The sequence below is a fragment of the Pezoporus wallicus genome, unplaced genomic scaffold, assembly GCF_028554395.1.
Source record: "Pezoporus wallicus isolate ANWC-B61680 ecotype Strahan unplaced genomic scaffold, APGP_CSIRO_Pwel_v1 scaffold_3294, whole genome shotgun sequence".
Taxonomy (NCBI): Eukaryota; Metazoa; Chordata; class Aves; order Psittaciformes; family Psittacidae; genus Pezoporus; species Pezoporus wallicus.
Genome location: NW_026635478.1, coordinates 10,482,656 through 10,504,801, shown reverse-complemented (window position 1 = coordinate 10,504,801; position 22,146 = coordinate 10,482,656). Strand labels below are relative to the sequence as shown.

The following is a 22,146-nucleotide window of genomic DNA, read 5'->3' as shown; positions in this document are numbered from 1 at the left end:
GACCTGTCACCTGCTCTATTTTTTAAACTCGTTTACAACAGAAAAAGAGCTGCTGGAGAACAGGGTAGCAGAGATAAGCAGCCAGAATGATTTCAATACTGCAGACCAAAATAAATGGTTTGTTTTGTAATTGGATATGAATCCAAGCCATAAACCTTGACTCAGAGACTTTGGGTGTTTATATAAGCTGTTTACTGTGTATCCATCTCTGTCAAAGTATCTGAAGGGTGCTTATCTTGTTGAGGCTTAGCTTTTGCATCACAACTAATGTGTTTAACAAATTTCGAGGTGAAGTGCAGAGCACGTCTTAGCTGGCTGGTAATAAAAGTTGTTGTGTGATTTGAGGTAAGTTTTTCCCCAGGTATAAACAGTTATATCTTGGAAGGACTTCTGTGCGTTCTTAAAATACTTTTAAGTCTTTTCTATGGCTTGATACCTTTTATTTCAAGATATTCCTAATGTACTATGGGATGGGCTTTCAGCCTCAGTGTGCTTCCATTCATTTTTATCAGTTAAAGGAAATAACGTTTATTGTATAATAAAGAAATACTGAAATTCGGGGAACAAAGAAAGGATCTAGAGTTAGGGAGCCAAGGGACATTTGTTGCTTTTTTTGTAGTCTTGGATAATACAAGAACAGTTTTGCTTTGATGTAATAGACTAGAGTTCAGCAACTTCAAGAATAAATTTGTATATATATAATTAGACATTATCAGTTGAAGTAAGCCTCTGCCAATGTTTGGGTTGGGTCGAATTCATAATAATGTTTATCTTTCTTGCATGGTTGAGTATTGGGCTCTTGGACAGTGCTGAGCCTGCAGGTTGGTGAGGCCAAGGCTGCTTCAGGGCCAGGGCTACTCATAGCCATCCTTCTGGAATGGAGGACTTGTACATGGAAGGACCAGCCAAGAGGACGTTCCTGCTCTCACCAGGCCTTCTTGCTTGTGTAACAGCTGTTCAGCCATACTGGGGCAGGAGAGCATGGGAGGAGCTGCCAGGGAGGTGTTTATATAAGCTGTATACACATATAAGCTGTGTATACCTCCCCATGCACAGAAACCTGCCTCCATGTCATGGCCAGGGCCTCCCCTTGGGGAAGGGGGTAAATGCCTGAATTAGGTGGCTCAAAGCATGTTTGGGGCATAACTAGTTTCCTGTCCTTGCCTCATGCTAACATACTTCTCTACATTAGTCCCTTAACATATTTCCAGCATTTCTAATTTTACTTTATAGATTTAATTTGTTTTTCTCTTGCAAAACACCAGAGCAATATATACAGCAGGATCCATTTTCTTTTTTAGTTTATTCTTTCAGGCCTGCAATATAGGAAATGGAGTAATTTTTTGTGTTAAAATAAATGTTAATGACTTCTAGTGTAAACTAGCTGAATATATTCATTACTAAGTGTTAAAATGCTACTGACTGGTGACATTATAGTTGAGCATCTTCCAAACGTCCCATGAGAAATTGTGCCAGGGATTTAGAGTGAAGTCCCTTGAAGCTGTTTTTATTTGTGATTGAAATGTGTTTTGCAAATAAGTCTCTGCATGTTTGTGTTTCTCTTCTGGCCTGCCAGAAAAAAGAATAAATAGATGCGATTATGTGTCTGAAATTTGTCTTCATAGAATAGACCTTTATCTTGTAAAGATTGATTAATTGCTAAGGATGTGTTGTTTTACTGTTGAGGAGCAAGAGGGATGCTTCAGACTTCTCATGCAGTCATCTCATATAGGACTGAGAGTGGAGGAGGGACATTAATTTTGACAGCAAGGTGAAATTTGAGATCTGTCTTTTGCTGTGGAACAGGTCTCTCCCACCATCCTCCCCGTAAAAGGTGACTGAATTGGCCAGCTTTTTTCGTTGTATTTTTGTGGTAGACTGCTTTGGGGTAACAGCCTTTTCTTGTGGATCCTTTTTTTTACTTTCTACAGCTCTCAGAAACAACCCCTAATCAAAATTTTTAATTTCTGTGTACCAAAAGTCCCCTGGTTTAAGGAGTGTTCTGTAGGAATGGAAGAGCTCGGAAACTCAGTTCACTCATCTTACTGCATCATATAAAAATAATGTGTCGCTGGTGCTTTTTTTCCAAATGCTGAGCATTGGCAAACCAGGCAGGGGGGTTGGAACTAGGTGATCCATAAGGTCCCTTCCAGCCTGAACCACTCTGTAATTCTACGTGTACGAAGAGGAAGGTGAGTGGGAGAAAAGGCCAACCCCTGCCCTTTCCTGCAGAGGCTGCATGTGGGGGCATAGTGTCTGCTTTTTGCTTTCAGACCTGCTAGCAGGCAGCTGATTCTGCTCAGCTCTGCAAACCTCTGGGTTTTCAAGTGTGGTGTGTTTTGCAGGTGGACATCAGGGTGAGACCACCCCAAAATTAAAACAAAAAAAAAAGGCTTGAAGATGTTGCCCCAAGATACCTCTGTGTGTGGTGTTTGATCTAGGAAAGAGGCAGCCTCCGGGTAGGGAAAACTGTGATTTCCTACGTATGTAAAATGTTTAAGCACTTTTTTTACTTATTTTTTAAAAAAAAGTCTGCCATCTTAATTAAAAATCTGATTTTGAAATCTGTATTCAAGCAGCTTTCCTGTTTGCATTCAGCAGACTGCAGTTCCTATTCACAAAGCCTGTTGTTTTTTTTCTGGCTTTCCTTGGATTTATTTGCAGGGCAGTGTTTTGTTTTCTCTGTAAGTCAGTCGCAGTACATCTTCACGAGCACTGTAGCTGGAGGGTTTATATGTCATTCAAAAATAAAAATAAAAAATCTCCACCTACTGAAAAGTGAACAGCATAGCCCTAGCAACCGGCTCATGTGCTCAAACCAGAGGAAGGGACATTAAACAAGTAAGACCAAATAACATCATCTCTGTAACAGCCAGGGATATGGTAGAAATGCCTGGTAGTGATAAGATTAATCATAACTGATAGTGGAGGTAGCTGTATTTGTGGTTTATTGTTATTTTTTAATGGTGGATTGTAAGTACAGCCTCGATGAAGAGATGCTTATTCCTGTGGGCATGAGCAAGGTTTTCAGCTGGGAACAATAAAAGGGGGATCTGCCTCTGTAAAAACAACCCTCCTGCCCCATCTTGCACTGATTGTGCACCCAGGAAGGTAAGTGTCATCATTTTCTTGGAAAGCAAGGGAAAACTTATTTTCAGTGGTCTGTCAGACAGGGTACAACAGTCAGTACTTCCCTCCCAGATGCAGTCTCGATGGCATTATGCCAGGGGTGGATTTTGTGTGTCTGCCTCTCTGTCTCCTGTGTGCACCTTGGTTTCTCATTCATCTGCCATGTCATAGATCCATCTGTATTAAAATGATGATTTTCCTTTTTTCTTTTTTTTTTTCCTTTCTACTTTTGTGGATGCAAGGAATTTAAACTGCTTGACATCATTGAAATATTATCTATTCCTTATTTTCCAAAGGAGATCCATTGTGCTTCTCCAAGATAGATTTTCATTTATGTTACCTGATTGCATAGATTTCCTTAATCACTGACAGCAAAAAGACCCAAAGCCTTATGTTTTCTGTTAGGTTTTATTTCTATTAGACCAAAGCCATAAAAAGGAAAGAGTACGAAGGAGCATACATTATTGGGAAAGCTCTGCTGTGTTAATTGGTAAGCCAAGGCTCCTCAAAAGTTTGCAAAGTCAGGTGGTCTTTGTGCCTCTTGAGTAGGCACGGGGATTAATCCACTGGTATTTCAATGTTGTCCTTTCTCCTGTAATCCACAAAGGGCTGATGGTACATTACTTCTGTCTAATAATTTTGTTCCTTTAACTTCACCCCCCCTTTTCCACCCTCTTCCTCCTGCCATTTGTTGTCTTTTCATTTTCCAAGCAGTTTGGTTCTTTGGTCTGTTAGTGTATAAGGTCTTTGATTTACTCCCTGCCCATCTGTTCCTCATGTGCCAGTGATGGTGTGCAAAGCATAAAAGCAGTCCTATGCCCTTAGTGGGGAAGGATGCCTCCAATATTATTTTTCTATTACAGCAGCTTTACTTCCTGACTGCTAGATGTGCTGCACTCTGCTGGGAAGGTGGCCAGAGCAGGATGTGCTGTTCCAGGCTAGTTTTCAGTGACCACTTTTAGGACCAAATGACCATGAAAATGGGATTTTGTTGTGTCAATCTCCAGCTGTTCGGCTGGGGGCTTTTTGTTCTTTTATTTCATCTTGCCAAGTTTCTCAGCTGTAGGCTTGGTCAGGCTACTAGCAGATGTTCTGTAAGTGATGGAAGGGTTTTCGGAGATCAATGTGTTTACATGGTCTTGCTTCACTAAGTTTTATCTTAAAATATTTCACTGTTGCTCTCAGCAGCATGGCTCCTTTTGCAGTAGCAGTGGACAAAGCACTGTGCAGACTGACTGTCTTTCCTTGGAGGTAGGACTGGGTAACAGAGGGGTAGATGCTGGTGGTCTCTTGGATGCTGTTGGTACCACTGCCTGACACTACTGCTCTCACCAGTAGAGCTGCCTTAGGGATTTTTGACAACAGTGGTCAAAACCCTTGTTTAAGAAAAGCAAGGAGTGGTTTTTTTTTTTTTTTGGAAACATGAGGGCTGGTTGTGCCTGGATGAAGCACAAGAATGGTATTTTTTTGTGTGCCTGTGAGCCATGGCTTTATTATGCGAGTGTAAATTTTCAGTTCCTTGCCCCGAGTTAATGTCTTTCCTAGCCAGAAGGTGAGAAACAAGGGGTGCACTGTGAACAAACGTGATTAGGAAGCACTCTGTTCCTTAGGGCATTTTTAGCCTACAGTGAGCTCTTCCTAGGCAGCCTGCTCGGTGCTGTATTTAATGCTTGATTGTGAGCTGCACTGAGCTCACTGATGGCTGAGATGGGAGGGCACTACTGGCAGTCTCCTGCTCACCCCTTGCTCAAAGCAGGGATGGATGCCCAGGGCAGACTGCACCATGCAGGGTCCAGTTGGGCTGCGAGTTACTCTAAGGATGGAGACCCCCAAAAGGGCAACTCTTTTCAGTGCTGCTGTCCTTGAAGTAATAAAGCTTTTTTATTATTTTCTTTTTTTCTAATTTAAGGTGGGATTTTTTGTTGAGTTTGTTTGTTGGTTTTGGGTTTTTTTTCCTCTTTAATGCTTAAGTGGAATTTACTGTGTTTTAATGTGTACCTATTGCCTCTTGTCATGCCACTGGGCGCCAGTAAGAAGAGTCTGGCTCCGTGTACTTTACTCCCCCATGAGGTGTTTATGCACATCAGGAAAAATCATAGGCACTTCTGATTCCCAAACAGTATTTGGCTGTTGTGGGTTTGTGGCTGCTTTGCATCGTTGGTCCTTTGCCACTTAGAGCTGTGAGGACAGCTGCTTGGGCCAGCAGCAGCCCTGGACGTTCTCTGTGTGCTCTTTGCCTTCAGAGGGAAATCTGCCGTGGTTGTTCACACCCTGCCTGCGTTCATAGGCACCCATGTTTGAGCAGGACCTGATTATCGGAACCAAGATACCCTAAAGGAGAAAAAACAAGACTCTCTTCAGTATTGCCCAAGTGAGCAAGTTTGCAAAAGCTGTGTTTTCTGCTCATATTTATTAGGCATAGAGGCACTGGACTAATGTCTTGTAGGATCTGCATATTATGGCAGGTATTGTACTGTTTGAATTTTAGTATTTACATTGTGCTTAAAGTTGGGGGCTTCCTCCTTGAAGGTTGGAAGTCTTCAGTTACTATGCTAATGAATTTTGTAAGTTTTCAACACCTTGACTTACAGGTGTTTTGACTTTTTAAAGTTCTCTTGGCTTTTCTTACTCTAGTACCTAAATAATATAGCAAGGCATTAGCCAAAAGCATGGTTGTCTGTGTTCAAAAGTTACCTTAGGGTTTGAACCTACTTCATGTAATAAAAGTTTTGCTATGGAGGATGAAATGTTGGCATTTTAAGGATAGCATTTCAGCAGAGCTAGCTGGCTACTTCAGCTGGGTCAAACCAATGAGGTGACTCGTAGGAGGGAAAAACTGAATGAATTTGTGTTTTGGTTTGGTTTTTAGCAGACTCTTTTCCAGGACTTATGCCAGAGGTACTGTGAACAACTTTCTTAATTGCTTATGTTGGGGCAAATGTCAGCAGCAGTGCGGCCTAATACAAAAACCAAATGGCAGGCTATGCAAAAGGTTAAAGCGAGTTTTCCTTCCTGGTGTTTGTTTAGCTTTGTTCCCTAACTGTATTTATAGCAGAAGTAGTCTCGTGTGCCCTAGATTAAAGCCATGGCAATCTGGGCTATTTCTGTGGCTTGTGTGTCCATTGTACTGGGGTGGAGGTGCACCTCTGACCTCTGCAGCTCCACTCCAACCAAGTACCTAAGTATGTGCTTAACTTGTAGCCCATGGGGATTTCAGGCCTACAAGTTCACCTGCCTGCCTAGGCAGCAGGTCAGGCAGGTTTGCTTTTCCAGTCTCTGCTGGAAATACTCCCCTGGGGACCACTTCTGGCTTTCAGAGTTTGAGGGTAAAATCAGATTGCATCATTAAGGCGTGAATCTCTGCTAAACTCAGAGCAGCATCTTTGGAGAGGTAGTCTCTGAATGCTCAGCGAGTCATGGGCATTTGAGATATCCTGCCTGTAGGCAAATAGTTGCATGCCTGGGACTTCTGGGTTGTCAGACATCCAGAAATCTTGGGCAAATGGTCAGACTTCTCTTTTTCTATACCAGCGAATTCTTGGGGAGAAAAAGTATATCAGATAGACACATGGTTTACTGCTGAGTTGCAGCTTCCTTTTAGTGATCAAAGGACTGGGTCTTCTATGCAAGCTTCCCTGAAGTGCCATGTGGTATTCTGAGGTGCTCTGTGGTATGTCCCTTCAGTGGTATGGACCTGTAGGCAAAGCAGGCCACAAGTTGACCAACAGTAGGAAGCGCATTATTGGGTTGGTGGTTTGGTTCTTTGATGCCAGTTCATGCCTGGTGATGGAACACCTCCAGGTCTTGTGGTCAGCAAACAGCCCCAGTCTTCCTGTTGGTCGGGTGACAGTGGTGTCTGAATTCAGAGAATATGTAGTGAAATTAAATTCTCTTTTGCAGATTAAATTGCAGACTTGAGGCTCTGGATCCCACTGGTGCTGTTGGTGTTTGATTGCTCCTTATGGTGTAACTGGTGATCGTTCCTGAGAAGAGAAAAGATGATGAGTGATGCAAGTGACATGCTCGCTGCGGCTCTGGAGCAGATGGATGGCATTATAGCAGGTAAATACTTGGGGCCACTTGTTCATTTAGCTGTTCCAGTCCTCCTTTCTTATACTTGGAGGGCAGAGTTTCAGGGTGAGAAAGGAATGTGCCGGTAATAGTGTTTGGTGTCTTCCATTATAGTTTAGAGATTACAGGTAAATACAGTGGAGGGATTGCACAGACTCACACACAGACACAGCTAAATGGACTGTAATTTTTCATCTGCCATCTATCGAAACGCTGCTTAAAGTGATTGAATGCACACAGCGCCATGAAAGCCAAGGACAAGGCACGCCTCAAACCAGGATGCATGTGTTTAAAGAGCTGCTGCAAGGCAGAAGGAGTAAGTTGATGGAACTACTCTGAACTTCTCTCAGTTAAAGAGAGTTAAAACGTGAATTTTCCTTTCTTTCAAAATTGGAACGCTTTGAGCCCAAACATTTGGTTTGGTGCTGCCTTGAACATCCAAGTTTTTTATAAGTACCTATAAATTGTAAGTGGACCAAGGAGAGGCATTGCAAAGTATACAACCTCTGCTTTTAAGGTGAGCCTAGTGCTTTAGAAAATAAGTACAAAACACAGAGGAGCAAAGCAGCCAGAAGTTAATAGTTTTATTCCAGCAGAGTTATACAAACAGCTACCTAAACTGAAAAAAAACATAGTCTGCAGGGATAGCAACACTAGCAACACAGTTATAAAGTCTTTAATAGTTCCACTTGAAGTAATTTCCCTTTGGGGAAAAAATAACCATACAGTGCGTGCTTTGTTTGATAATGACTTTTCTCTGCAGTTTTCCCAAAGATATTAAGGACACATAGCAGGAACACAGTGGATTCAGTTGGATCGTAATGATCTCTAAAAATACATGTAAGCTGTGACTTTATTAATTTCCATAAGTAGATACTGGTATTTGGATCCAATCATGTATCCGTGTGTCCAAGAGCTTAAGTTGGTTATGGCAGGATGAGGTTTAATATAAAAATAAAATGTGATGTTGGGTTGTTCAAGTCACCATAGACTTCATTTATCCATATGTCTGTACACACCTATAAAGTAGTATAACAAAGGGAGGGATATAAACTCCTGTGCTGTTCTGGGGATTTTTTTCATCTTCATTTCTTTCAAAGGGAATTTGCAGAATACTTGAATTTTGTGACTTGCAAGATGAGGTGAATGAAAGTTCATGGAAGTGAATATATGGCATATCACTGTAGTTTCAAAAAGTTGACAGTACAAAGGATGCTCTGTTAAATACCTCATTGTGCCCAGGCATTACAGCATTAAGGTCACAAATCAGTGTGCTGAAATTATAGTTGGAATTATCTGAGTTAATTTAACTCAACCTTAATCCTAAATTCATAGTTTCCTTCCTTACTTAATATATAGCAACTTTTAATGTAGGTCAAATATATATACTGTGAGTTTATGCAAATAAGAGATTTTTCTCTTTATTAACATGCAAATGTGAGTGCTGCCATGTCAAACTGTTGGGTTTAAAATCTACTCTCATGTAGAAGTGATTTGGTCTTTTTGTTTATCTTCATAATTTTCCTTATTCTTTTAGAAACTTTGCAGGGCTTTGGAACAGTATGACGTATTCCTACATAAAAAATGCAGAGCATAGTTTCCGCTGGACACTATCACTGTCTGACTTGGGTCAGGCAAACCCCTACAGGGTGACTCAAAGCATTAGGAGAGCCTGTTATCCCCCAGTACTTTATGCCTCTGATATATCCTGGGGAGCAGGAACCCAGCCTGTTCCTTGAACCCAAGGGCACAGTTACGGTATACATGTCCTCTGTCAGATCAGTCCACCTCCTTCCTGCTGGAGCTTCCCAGCAGGGAACGCCAGCAAGGGCTTGCCGTTTTCTGAGTTGCTACACGGTGCAAGCAGAATTGAGCACCAGTGCTGAGTTTGCTTGCTGGGATCAAATGCTGCATAGCATTTCTCAGCCTTGCTCTGTGTCTGACCTGCTTGCCCTGTGCCTGACCCCATGTGATTTTGCTCCCTCCAGGTTCAAAGGCACTGGAGTACTCCAATGGCATCTTTGACTGCCAGTCCCCCACCTCCCCCTTCATGGGGAGCCTGCGGGCGCTGCACCTGGTAGAGGACTTGAGGGGCTTGCTGGAGATGATGGAAGCGGATGAGAGGGAGGGGCTACGCTGCCAGGTCCCGGACTCGACGGCAATGGCTCTGATTGAATGGCTCCAAAGTCAAATGGTAAGGTGTTGCCTTATTTCACCTGTGTCTTAGCTCGATTGTCTCAGACAGCAGAGCCTGAGTTGTTTTTCATGCAGGTGTTTAAAGTTTTAGAGTAGGTTTCAAAGAACCAAAGAGAGCAAATTTTGTTTTGGAAATGCTGTTGTGGGGCCTTGGAAAAGCTGTTCTTGAGATACCTTCTGCAGTGGATTGACCTGTGCTTTCTCTGATGTACCACTATGACTCAATCTAGGGAGCAAAAAAATTTCCAGTTACTCATCTCAGAGAAAGACATATGAATCAAAGTATGAACTTCTCACTAAAAAGCATTTTTGGCAGCATATTTTCTACAGGGACCAGTGTTGTTACTGAACTTCCTTACTGGATTTATAACAGAAGTTAGTGGTATAAACTCAGTATCCCTTTAATCTGGATACCAAACCAAATTTTTATTTTTTGTGTTTGTGAATTTGCCAGCTTTGGTCACCTTGCTTTGAAAATACACCAGAATATACCTGCCAAAGCTGATCTTTCCCCAAGACTTGGTTTTTCTGAAAATCAAATATTATTTGAGTGAAGGCTACCCGAAGACTACCACAGGAAATAAAACGTTGTGCTTGTCAGAAGGTCAGTTATGTGGCATCATTTTCGAAGGACTCACTGGTTTTGCTTCCATGTGCCCTGTGACTGATGACTTCCTAGCAGGGCCAAAGACAAGTCCTTGTACTCATGGTCTGTGGCAGGGTTTGTGTTCTGGTGGTCTGGGTGTGGGGGTTTTGGGGAAGCTCCAGCAGTGGAAATCAAGACTTCTAAGGGCCATGCTTTAGATTTTAAGTCAGCCTGCAGGTGTTAGGACAACAGTGGTGGCTGTGCACTTCTGTGTATTTTGCAAAATCTGTCTCAACAGCAGCGTCTGGGTCTTGCTGTCTCACACACTTGGTGTTGGATAAGGTAACACCATGCTGCCAAAATGGGGATGTCAGATCTGATGAAGGCTGGCTCTGTGTTGCACCCTGTGCATTGCTGCTGTTGGGATAGGTGGCCATCATTGCCTGGTCCCTTCCTAGGATGGGCATCACACGCCCTCAGAAAGGGTTCAGTCACCCTGGAGCCACGGCTGATCTTGCTGTGGTTTTATCTTGATATACAGATTTAGTTCATTGCTTGGTTGCAGCCCAGGGTATGTGATGCAGGACTGTGTGTGCCAAACCTGCAGCTGGGGAGCTGTGGCTGGTGCTGAGGGTGACCTGTTGTGCCATCTAGCAGCACATGGGCTGACTGAGCATGCAGGAAGAAATGGGCACCCAGGCTAGCATAGCTGAGATCACTTCTCTAGCTCTTGCAAAAAGGTTTGAGGGGAGAGCTTTTTGCTTTTTCCTCTTTTGCTTTGAACTCACTTGAAAATGCCTGAAACTTAATGAAGCACGTGGGAGCTTTCCCACTGCTTTCAGTGGGATTTGGATCTCGCCCCCGCTGTCAAAGCATGGCAGCCAACTCTGGCATCAGGAGGAGGAGATGGGAGTGACATTCAAGTCAGATCTTTAAAACATGCAGAGCTCCTGCTAACATCAGCGTTTCCTTCCTGTGTAATGTACAGCAGTGAACATCGCTGTAACTAGTCTCTGCTCTGCATGGAGCAGAAAACAAGGGACATAACAGGTTTCATGCAAGTATGGCCTTTATAAATAAAAAAAGTTCATATGCCAGATAAACAGCCTTGGAAAATTAAATGCTCCCTGTGATGTGCATAGACATCAGTAGTCCATGCTTAGTGATGCTGATCAGTCACATGTTATTCTGGAGTAAAGGAACCCAGCAGTGTGGCTGGAGGCTTGCAGTGCCTGTTGAGATTAATGAGGTGAAGGCCAGTCATTGCCAGTTGTGATGGCAAGTGTGTGATTTAGGGATGTCTGGCCGTTAGTATCTGGAATTAGGTCCTTCAGACCCATGTGATCACTGTTGTCAGCAAGACAGTAATGGTTTTCAGTGCAGCCATGGGCTAAATCTGGGAGAAGAAGGCACTCTGTTGTGCCATTCATCTTAGTGCCTCCTGAGCACTGGAAAGGATGTGCAGGGCTTGTGTGTATGAAAGATTGCATAAAATAGCTATTCCATCTATGTTTCTCCCCAGTGCGCCTCAAATTATTCTCCTGTACTCTCTGGAATCCTCAAAGCCCCTAGTGGGAAAGACTGAACGTTACACTTTGTACTGTGCTGCAGTGGGATTTGCAGGTGTCACCAGTCTCTCCTGCCTTTCTGCAACTCTGTTCATCCATACCGAGGAAGGGCAGACACCTTAGTTTGAGATTGGTTTAATCCTCCACACATGAAGTATCCAACTGGGCTATTCCAAGCTGCTGGAACTGGTACGTGACATCCCATCTGAAGCTGTAAGCAAGTCTCTCGTGTCTCAGAGGAAAACAAAAATAGTGTTTGCTTCTGCCACATAGTGTGTCACAAGAGAAAAATCCTCTTCTGGCCCTGGCAGGGAAACCGCTGATGGCCTATTTGGGAAAAGGGTCTGACAGCAGCCTCCCAGACTTGCTCGCTTCCGTAAGATGGGGCACAGTGTTCAGTTTTGCCATGCCAAAATTGGCTGCCCCATGTCCCTGTACCACATCTTAGCGACTGCTTCCTTTCTGCTCCTCTCGGTGTGTTCGAGAAACCTATGCAAGAACTCAAAAAGGGCCAACAAGTTAAAATTCCTCATGCTGTTTTTAACTAGTGGATGCCAGATGGCCACGTGACACCAGAGTGCACGTACAGTGCCCGGACATCTGACAGAGCTCTGCCAAGAGAATCCATTGGATGGTCCCCAGGGGGAGTTCAGAGGAGTTGCACATGCAGCTTTCTGCTGCACAAATGAGCCAGTTTAACTGTAACACATCATTTCTAGTTGTCCTTCTGCAGCTCATGCTGACCTCTGTGTTGCTGAAACCCTGCTCACGTCTCCATATGCAAATGGAGGGCAGGTGAATGTCATGGTTAAAATTACAAATGAGCCCATTTGTTCAAAGTCTGGAAAGAGACTGAGACCTTTTCTAAGCTGAGACGTGTTGGAACTGTGTGCCTTCACTGGATTCCAGACCTGAAATCCATAGCCAGACTATATTCCAAAATTTTGGAGTTTTTTTCAGATTTTTCCTGGTCAACAGAAATGTTTAATGTATTCTGTTGTGCTGTATTCTGTGCAAATGGAGCTGCTTGCTTGAATATACATAGCATGTGAGTAACATGTAACACCATCACCAGGAACAAGACCATTTTAAATTACTCTGCCTTTTGCAAGACCGAGGCAGCCTTGTTGTGTCCAGCTGGAAGCTGATAGATCCATCTCTTGAAAAATAATTCTCAGAAACCTTGCTCCCAGTCCTGAATGTTGTTTAGGTTTTTTTTCAGTTGAAACAAACAAGAGATGGTTTTCTTTCTGGTTATTATTTTCTTGACAGTGTTTTTGGTTTTGGTTTGTAGTTTTTAAATACACCTTATGCAACAGCCTTCTCAGAAAGAAGAAACCAACTGTGTCTTGTTAAAAAGGAGAGTGTAATCTAGAGGTGGGTGGACAGTCTCTTCCCACACCTCAGAGCCAGCTTCCCCAAGCTCCTGATCAGAACTTGAGTATCTGTGTCCCTTTGAGTGCCTTCTCCTCTTTAAAGTATGTGCTCCTGGAATGAAGAAGCCAGAATAATACTTTTTCTTTAAAGTCCACAGCAAGTACAAGTGTGGCTTTAGCTTTGGAGGTGTCTTTCTGAATTTGAATATCTATATATATGGGTGGTTTTTTTCACTCCAGAAGTGAATTTCTGATAACTGTAAGATCATCAAAGCAAAACAAATGGCCTCCAAAGGTTTCTTAAAGAACATTTTCAGCTCATCCAGAGATCACAATAGATAGATAATTTGAGCTGTGGTACCAACAGTGGCTTGTGCAAGCCAGAGTGTTGCTGCTGTGAACAGCAGATCTGTCGTCTCACAGGCAGGCCTCAGATTTTGACACTTCTTCAACAAGTTGATTCTTCCAGAGAGTGGCTGGCAGTATTGAGAGTTAATATAAGGATATTAGATTTCAGAGAGAAATTTTCCTGGCTGGATAAACATAGCTTGTAATCTTACAGAGATATGTTGGCCTATTTGGACAACAGGGTGATTCCCAAGTGGAGGAAGCGGTTTGGCTAGCCAGAAACCATCTCATATTTCTTATTAATGAAAAAATCTTGTCTTCAAACCAAAGCTTGTTTGATTGTCTTAGTGTGGGTGTACAATGCATTCATGTGGCTCAGCCTTTGCTTATGTTGAGTTTAGCTAACGAAAGGTCCTATGGTAATGTGTGGCACATAGGCATTTACCACTAAACACCCGTTTGAGGTCCCTCCTCAAGTTGCAATATGAAAGGAGCCTTGTGATACCATTTCAGTCTGTCATCATAAACTGCCTCACGGACTTTTTGTCCGTGAGAAATCTACCTCTCAAAGTTCTTGAAACACAGGACCCTGCTTCTTGCTAAAGGTGATCATCCAGGCTGGTGTGGTTTTAACACTGGAAGATAATATAGGCTCATTTATAGCATGTCCTGGTGTGCCGTCTTCATGCATCATGGATGAGTTCATCGGCAGTAAGAACAATCCATGCTGTCCTGCACTGGAGCATAGGGCAGCCCTGATGGTAGAGCCATTGAAAATCACCATTCCCAATCCAAAATACATCAGCCTGGCTTAAAAAAAAACACCACAGCTTCTGCTTTGCCTTTTTGTTCTGATTTATTCAGTGTTCATGTTTTTGAGATTTTTATCTATCAACTGCATTTCTCAATATTTCTTTCTAATAATAAAAGCTGTGGGTTTTGAGATGATCACAGGACTCCCAGAGCTAGGCTCTATGGTCAGAAATGCTAAGGATCTGTTACGTTGCTGCTGTTACTGGGTAAACTGGAAGTTAAAAGTGAGGACAGAAATTGGTTGTTACTGTTGCGTTTTACGTCATTTGTATGTATGACATAAACTTGAGACAAGCCACTGATGAGACCCGGGACAGTTGAGTCAGCCTTTTTGTTCCTCTTTTTCTTGGCACATACAAGGAAATTACATGTGTTCTTTTTGGCTTTTACAGTTAAAAGCCCATCAGGAAAAGAAAATTCCCTCCCTGTTTACTGTGTAATCAGGCAAAGGGATCAGAATCACTCTTTCCTCATGTGTGTTTGAATTGGATGATTTCTGCAGGACCAGGAGGGTGCATAGGAGGGGGTTGTGCTGTTCAGAATGGAGCAAGGGTGGAGATGGCCATCTGCCACCTGCGTGGGGCTGTCCTTGCTCTCCGTCAGGCTTGCACAGCTCTGTGCCCCACTGCCTGCATCTTCCTCTGCCTTGCTGCCTGGCCTTTGTGAGCTGGGATCCCGGCAGCAGGCTAAGGTTGGAAAAAGGGTTGATCTTCCTGGGCTTTGATGTGTTAATTCCCCAGAGGAGCTGCTTGCTCCTCCTTCACTGCTCTGCTTCCCACATCTCCCGCTCTGCTGCACTGTTCGCCTCCATCCTTGGTTAGGCGAGGAAACCTGCCTCACTTAACCTCTCTGTCTTGGTTCAGAGGAGCCCTGACAGTGCCACTCAGCTCAGCAGGCGCCTGCAGTGCTGGGGCTATAGCTTTCAGCCTCGGCTGCCTGCCACAGTCACTTGCATCCTTGAATGCATGAAGATAGTCATGACCAGCATGGAGTATAGCTGGGACATTCACGGGCACTGTGTCTGGCTAAATAAGGTAAGGCTATCTGTGTTTGTTCTGGCTCTTGCATTTCTCCGAGCGACAAGCCACAGCTGAGCAATGCTGGTAGGGGATAAGCATTTCATCTTTTTTCTTGCATTGGATACCAGCTGAGCTGCTGTTGAAGAAACTGAATGTTTTAAAACAGTTGCATCTTCCCTATTCAACAGCTGTGTTAGTTATAATTAGAAAATGTTTCAGGTAAATTGCTCAGAGTGAAGGTCTGTCTTACGCTAGTTTTCTTTCAGAATTCACTTTTACTGTAGTGAAGTCTTCAAAATATACTGCGTGGGTTCATGTTGGTTCTTTTTTGTGTTGTTGCTTTTCCTTGCTCATTCTCTAAGGAGGAGCTAATCTGTAAACTTCAGGAAAAGCTTAGCAGCATGTTTGCCTGCCTGCTGCTGGAGCATGTGAAGCAGGCTGCAGGTATTCAGTACGATGAGTAGGGAGGCATAAAATGCAGGAGATGCTGGTTTGGGAGGGCAGCAGTAGGCTCCCACACACATAGGTTAAACTCTGGTATGGATTGTCTTCAGACAGATTTGACCAGTATGAATTTGGGATGAAATCAGTACTTACAGAGGGTAAAGCTGTCAGGGTCCTGTATCACAGCGGAAACAGTGGTGAATACTTTGTTAGGAAACCCTGGAGGGTCTCATCTGCTTGTGGCACACCAAGTGATGTTGAGGTAGCTGAGGGTGGAGGGAGTTCCCCTGCAAGGGACTCCAAAACTGAGTGAACAAGTAGAACAGCAGTAGCTGTGCTTAACTAAGCGTAGGTAATGTGTATTATAATGATCTGAACAGCGTAAGCATGTTGATGAGCTCTAAATTAACTCCAGATGGTCAGGAAAGATGTCAGAGACGGCTCACTTGCCCAACTGTTGACTGGACTGTAGTGGTCGAAACAGTAAGCGCAATCTGCCATGAAAGAAAATCATGCTGTGGAGTGGCAGCTCCTTCTATGCAAATCAAATTGCTTCTACAGCAAAAACTATGTGATTTGTGCTGCTTATTTTGTCTGGAAAGCAGAAGAGAAAATGAAGGGAAATGAGGGTATCAGCTGCAGAAGGCTAAAAATGAGTCTTATGTTTAAAGGAGAATTCAGCAACTGAGAGGAAGCAGATTTTATTATTAATATCAGGATGTTTAAAACTACAGCTATTAGAAACTTTATTGCGGTTTGGAATGCTAACTCACTTCCAGGGAAAAGGGATTAAAGACTGAGGGCAGGCAAGCTGTGAAAGTTTGGTGATGCATCTACTTATTACAGGAATAATTCCCTCCAGAGCAGTGTGGCTTTTTACACTTACATGGTTGCAGACAGAGCTTACACATGTGTTTAACAGATTAGCTATGGATTAATCTTGCAGCATTTTTAAGTGCACTTGGTCTGATCTTAAAAGGCATTTTAAGTAAATGCTTAACCTCAAACTTTTGTGAAGCCTCTGTGGCATCATGACAACTGTTCTTTTGTTTTTAGGATTAAGATTGGTATTGCTAAATCTGCACTTTCGTGCCATACAGTGTTTTGCAGTTAATCCCTAAATTGAAAACATATGCAAAATCTGACCACTTAATTGAAGATAGATTTTAAGTTGCTGATGAAAAAGAGCCTTCTTTGGAAAATAACAAAGCTTGTCTTACACAGCTAGTAAACTGTGATAATCCTGTATTGAATTTGATGATACAAATTTGGTCCAGAGCTACCAAGTGCTGCAAATGTGCTTGCAGTGGCTGTTGAATCAAATATTTACTTTCCTTTTTTTCCTCTTTTTTTCTTTCTTTTTCTTTCTGTTGTCAAAGCTTTGCAGGGTGAGTAGTTGTCAGATGTAGTCCCAGGGGAGGCTGCAGGTCCCCAGGTGGGGAGAAACTCCTCCTGAAGGACAGACCAAATATTGCTCACACAGCTTTTCCACGAAAAAGCTTTTCCATATCTCCTGGCATCTTTCAAACCTCCCTGCAGCCCGTTCATCCCCATTGGACTTCCATCCACCCTCTTTCTTTCTGCACTACTTTCCCGTATCTGGTGTTAGGGCACTTCCATCTCCATTTCTCTTCAGTCCTGCCCCTGTTTCTTCTCCTCTCTTCCTTCATCATCTGTCTGGGAAGAAAATCTTGCCAGGCATCAACTTTTTGCCTTTGAAGACAGTGCAGAGAAGAGATGCGGGAAGGCATTCTATGGCCATTGCCTGCAGGTCTCTGGTGTCTACACCACCATAGGTGCTGGGGCAGCTGCTCTGTGAAAGAGCTGCCATGGCTTTTCAGTGTTTTCCTTTCTCCAGCTCTTACCTTCTTCCCCACTGAAACCAAAGTCGGTGACTTTCTTGCCTTTTCATACCTAAAATGAAGAGTTAGTCCCAGGTATTATGCAGAAGTTACAGTATTTCAGGCAAAAAAAGCAAACTGCTGTTGTATTGTACACAAAGTTTTCTGGTTTTGGTGTATTACAGGAGGTATGGTTTTATGCAGATTTTACAACATATTTCTGGCAACAGCCAGCAAAGACATCTTTATATTTGGTCTCGTGGAAGATAACCCTTACTCCAGTCCTGTTTGGGGTTCCCATTACCTCCCCCCTCTTTCTTATGACATTGTACAGCTGCAGCCTGAACTCACACTCTCTAAATGTTCCTGTTTTAAAGCCAAGTATGATGTGCTTGAGCAAAACAGGATTTTTTTTGAGAAATGTGAACAGAGTTTAACAACAAAGGTGTCTGGCAAGATGCTATGCACAGTGACTAACGTTCTGCTTTAACACCTCGTTGGTTTTCACAGCATCATAAAGACGTTTTCATCGTAGTGTGAAACCAATACTTACTTCCCCGTATTTTCTTCATGCAGTATTTGTTTTTAGTTAATTTGTGACTGGTTACGCTGACTAGAGGTATCAGGAGGTTTGGTGGTTAGGCTGCTGCTGTGGTGGTTGGGAGGCAGGGAGTTGGGTCTGTGTTTTGATAAGGACTTTTGTGTTATCCCTGGCAGGATAGAGGGTTATCTTTGCACCTCGTCTGCAATGAGGGATGAATATCACTTTCCTCATCAGACACGCCCACACTCCATTGATAACTGTGTTGTATATTGCAAAATACAGATGCTTGTCCTTATGGAGATTGAGTAGTGCCTGAGATGTGCTGAAGGATTTTAAATGAGAAGGGAGCTACGGAATAGTGAAGTATGCAAAAGTCTTGGATTTGTATTTCACATACAAGTCAAGTTAAAAAATTTCAAGCATAATCTGCTAGTTGAGCAGCTAACCAGTTTATTTTGGAAGCACTTCGGCTTCTTTTGCCTAGTTAAGCTGTTAGATCTCGCCAGTCTTGAATGGAAATTCTATGGCATGAGCTAAATTGTTTTAGATGCCGGGGAAAAGGCAAATTCAGAAATGTAGAGTATTTGTGCCTTGGTGCTTAGTGTCTGGATGGTCAGAAGGCTTAGTAATTTACTGCTAAAGAAGTCAGATACAGGTTATCATTATGATACGAGGTATTGGTACAAATCACCAGAGAGCATACTTCCATAGTCTGCTGTTGCTCTATGAATTTCAGGTCACTTTTACAAAGTTACACATGTATGCTCTGGGGAGACATTTGCTACTGCATACTGATTTAAAAGCTCCCAGGACAAAGCCCAATTTCTTGAGAGCGCTGAGGCCAAATACGTTGCATCCCCTTCTGTTTGCTTCATGTCTGCTTTTTGAGTGGTGCTGGTGGGAATTTTATTCTTTCAACTTCAGATGAGGCAGTTTCTCCCACCCCTCAAGGTCAGACATGTAACTTAGAAACACAGTTTTAGCTAGCAGGTTTCCTGAGGCACCCTCTGCGATCAGAGGAAATGAACTGCTTGAAAGAGAGATTCAAAGCAGGAACCCAAGGCTTACAGCTCCTAAGTGGTGGTGGCCTCTTAAGGCAGGGCACATGGATCAGTCACATGGTTTCTTTTTATCATATATTCAGAAGCAAATCAAGGCCCCTCAACGTCAGTGGGAGACTCTGCTGAGCACACTGGATCTCAGAGCAGCTTCTCAGACTCCTCTAAGCAATTTATGCAATGATGGGAACAAGAATTTCTTTTCTGAGCAGAGATTTGATTGTGGCGTCCATCACGAAGTGCTTTGAAGACAGCTTTGAATATGGATAGAGTGAAAATCCTTCTTGCTTCTCAACAGCATTGAAGTTATTATGAAGAAAGTTGCTGATTCCTCTGAATTCTCTGATAGCATTAACATGTCTTCTTGTTTCTCTTTAGCCTCAGGCAGCTTTGCAAAGAGATGTGTTTAGAGTGCAGACATTCACCCATACCCAGTAAAATGTGCCTGATGTAAAATGATGTCTGTTACTGTGTGTTTGACTCGCAGAAAGCATAATGCACGTTTTGTAAATCGTACTTTGATTTTTTTTCACTTGCTGAATGTCTCAGGGTATTTGTCTCTCTGTAAGTCTGCCTTAGCATGGTACGTCATTGAGCACAAATTTTGTTAACAAAATGATGAATGCACAGTAAGTGAAATTTGCAGAATTGGGTCACCAGAAGGTTCTTTCTTTCTCATCTTTAAGGCTTGAACAATTCTTGTCCTGGATGGTGGTCATCTATCCTTAGTTGACAGTTTACTTGATTTGTAACCCTGTGGGGGCCTGAGAATGGTTTAAATCTGTTCCTGAACTCTACAGACTGAAAATACTCCTGAAGTCTGTTGATAGCACTGAATAACACTTCTGGTATGATAGCTGACTACACAATATTTGCTGCCTTTTTCAGACTAATGGACACATATCTGGGAATGGAGATGTATATCAAGAAAGGCTGGCTCGTCTGGAAAATGATAAGGAATCTCTTGTTCTGCAAGTGAGTAGTCACCTAGATTATTTCTTTTCTGCTCTTGCATTCATGAGACTTTTTAATAGTATGTGATAAAACCTCTGAGGACTTATTGGCAGTTGTGTTGTCTTGGACAATGTCCAGAAAGCTTGCTGATACCTGAGAGTTAGCCCTGATTAGGAATAGGTGTGAATTTAGATTGCATGAAAAAATCTAAGGCCTTTCTTTATGTGTATCTGAATTCTTTTTGAATCTTATCAGCTGAGCAGATCTGCAGAGCAACCACCTTCTTTATGTTCATGTGGCAAAATGGGAATTGGTCTGCAGTCTCAAAGGTGTTGCCTTGGTCTTCCCCGGGCTCATTCCATGTGTTTTAACCTCTTTTGCTTTTATTGTTCAGAAGAGGAGAAGCTGTATGCTACGGTACACTATGTGCAATCACTTGGAAAGGAGAATAAATTACATGCAGTGAGATTTAGCTGTTTGGTTATTAGGTAGGAGCTAGTGGGTTTTCAGTTAATGTATTGTCACAGCAAAGGCATAATTGTTGGCTGTGAGATGCAGCAGCCATCCCTTGTGAAAGCTTCCAGGACAAGTCGGGAGGGGGGGGATACAGAATTGTAATGTGTCTGCCAGAACTGTGTTTGAAATACCAGTAAGCACGAGGGGAGAGCTTTCCCTCCTTTCCTGCCATGTGTTGTCTCCACTGGACAGCTGTGCTGCTGCTCTTCCTCCCCCATAGTCCCATTTAATCTTTGGCCCAACCAGCACTGCTACTCACGTACAGTTCTTCAGGTGACACATATGGCATGGGCCAAGGTGCTAAATGAACATGCCTTTTTGTCCACTATGCAGGTAAGTGTGCTTACAGACCAGGTGGAGGCCCAAGGAGAAAAGATTCGGGATCTGGAGTTCTGTCTGGAGGAGCACAGGGAAAAGCTGAATGCTACAGAAGAGATGCTGCAGCAGGTATTTCACAGCCCCATGTCTGTCTTGCTGTCTGTCTTCGTTCTGTCTTAATGAACTGCATTTTGCTTCAGTGACAGCAGTACACTTCAAGGTGTTGTACTCCTTGATGTCTCCTAAGTGGTAATTTTCTACCATATTTGTTTTATAGTCTTTGTACATGGTAATGTCAGTGCTGCTTTATACTGTAGGAATCCAGTTCTGCTCTTCTTTGCGCCTTTCCTCACTGAACTTCAAAGAGACTTGGATTAAACCCTCTGGCAGGATGGGTGGATTCCCCTCAAAGCTCCTTGCTGCTCAGAGCAACTGTGGTGACAGACAAGTTTTTTTCTCATCCTGGCAGCCAACCCATGGTAGTGCCCCTGTAATTCAGATGCGTTCTGGGTGCCTGCAGTCCGACAGATGGATAATAGCTGTGTTTCAGGGCTTCAGATAAGTGCAAGAAAGAGGGTGATGCTTTTCCCCATGAAAGAGGCCTTCAGCTGCAGAAATAAATTCCTGACTTCTTCCCCTTGAGTATATAATTCTGTTCTCTTCCTCTTTATCTTGAATCAGGAGCTTTTAAGCAGAACATCCCTTGAAACTCAGAAGCTGGATCTTATGGCAGAGATTTCCACTCTGAAGTTAAAGCTTACATCTGTAGAGAAGGATAGATTGGACTATGAAGACAGATTCAGAGACACAGAGGTGAGTAAAACCCAAATGAATAAAATTTCCTGGGATTTTTCTTTTTTTCCTGCCAGGCAGGAGGGGAACTCATCCTTAAAGTTAAAACATGTATCTCTTCAAATAAAAAAGTGTCCTCTTTGGTAAACTCTGGTTTTACAAAGAAAGATTTCCCAAACCAGTTTTTGATTCTTGCCACCAGATCTTAGGAGGGATGGCATTTAGGATGGATTTAAATAAAATCATGAACATACTGCGGTCTCCTGTCACAACTTGAAACTGTCATCTTCTTAGTAACGCGTGTTTGAGGCAAATGCTTAAACACATTGCAAGTACAGAAGTCATGCACATGCACAGACACAGCATACTAAAATAAAAACTTTTGGTTTGGGTAACAGAGAGAATTGGGTGATTTAGTGTGAGGTAATTTTGAAGCCTCACTTCAAACTCCAGCCTTACAGAAGCCCACAGCCAAGAGTCCAGCAGTGTACAGTGCCAGGTGGAGCTACCATCACTGGCACCATTTGCCTTGAGGCATTTGCACTTTGTACACTGCAGATCTGTGTAGCTGAA

At 42.9% G+C, this 22,146-nt stretch overlaps 1 protein-coding gene across 20 annotated transcripts in view; it reads left to right on the top strand.

The window, feature by feature from the left end:
• PPFIBP1 (PPFIA binding protein 1) overlaps positions 1–22,146 on the top strand; it is a 112,230-nt gene that overhangs the window by 54,656 nt on the left and 35,428 nt on the right. For 17 of the 20 annotated variants that reach the window (XM_057427675.1, XM_057427648.1, XM_057427612.1 and 14 more), the window contains 5 exons: positions 7,030–7,191; positions 9,189–9,394; positions 19,882–19,968; positions 20,797–20,910; positions 21,463–21,594. In XM_057427675.1, the coding sequence (XP_057283658.1) occupies positions 7,128–7,191; positions 9,189–9,394; positions 19,882–19,968; positions 20,797–20,910; positions 21,463–21,594 (603 nt within the window). In that variant the 5' untranslated portion in view covers positions 7,030–7,127. Of the gene's footprint in view, positions 1–2,856; positions 3,112–7,029; positions 7,192–9,188; positions 9,395–14,892; positions 15,122–19,881; positions 19,969–20,796; positions 20,911–21,462; positions 21,595–22,146 lie in introns of those variants that run through there. The other 3 variants (XM_057427596.1, XM_057427691.1, XM_057427706.1) reach the window with 3 other exon arrangements.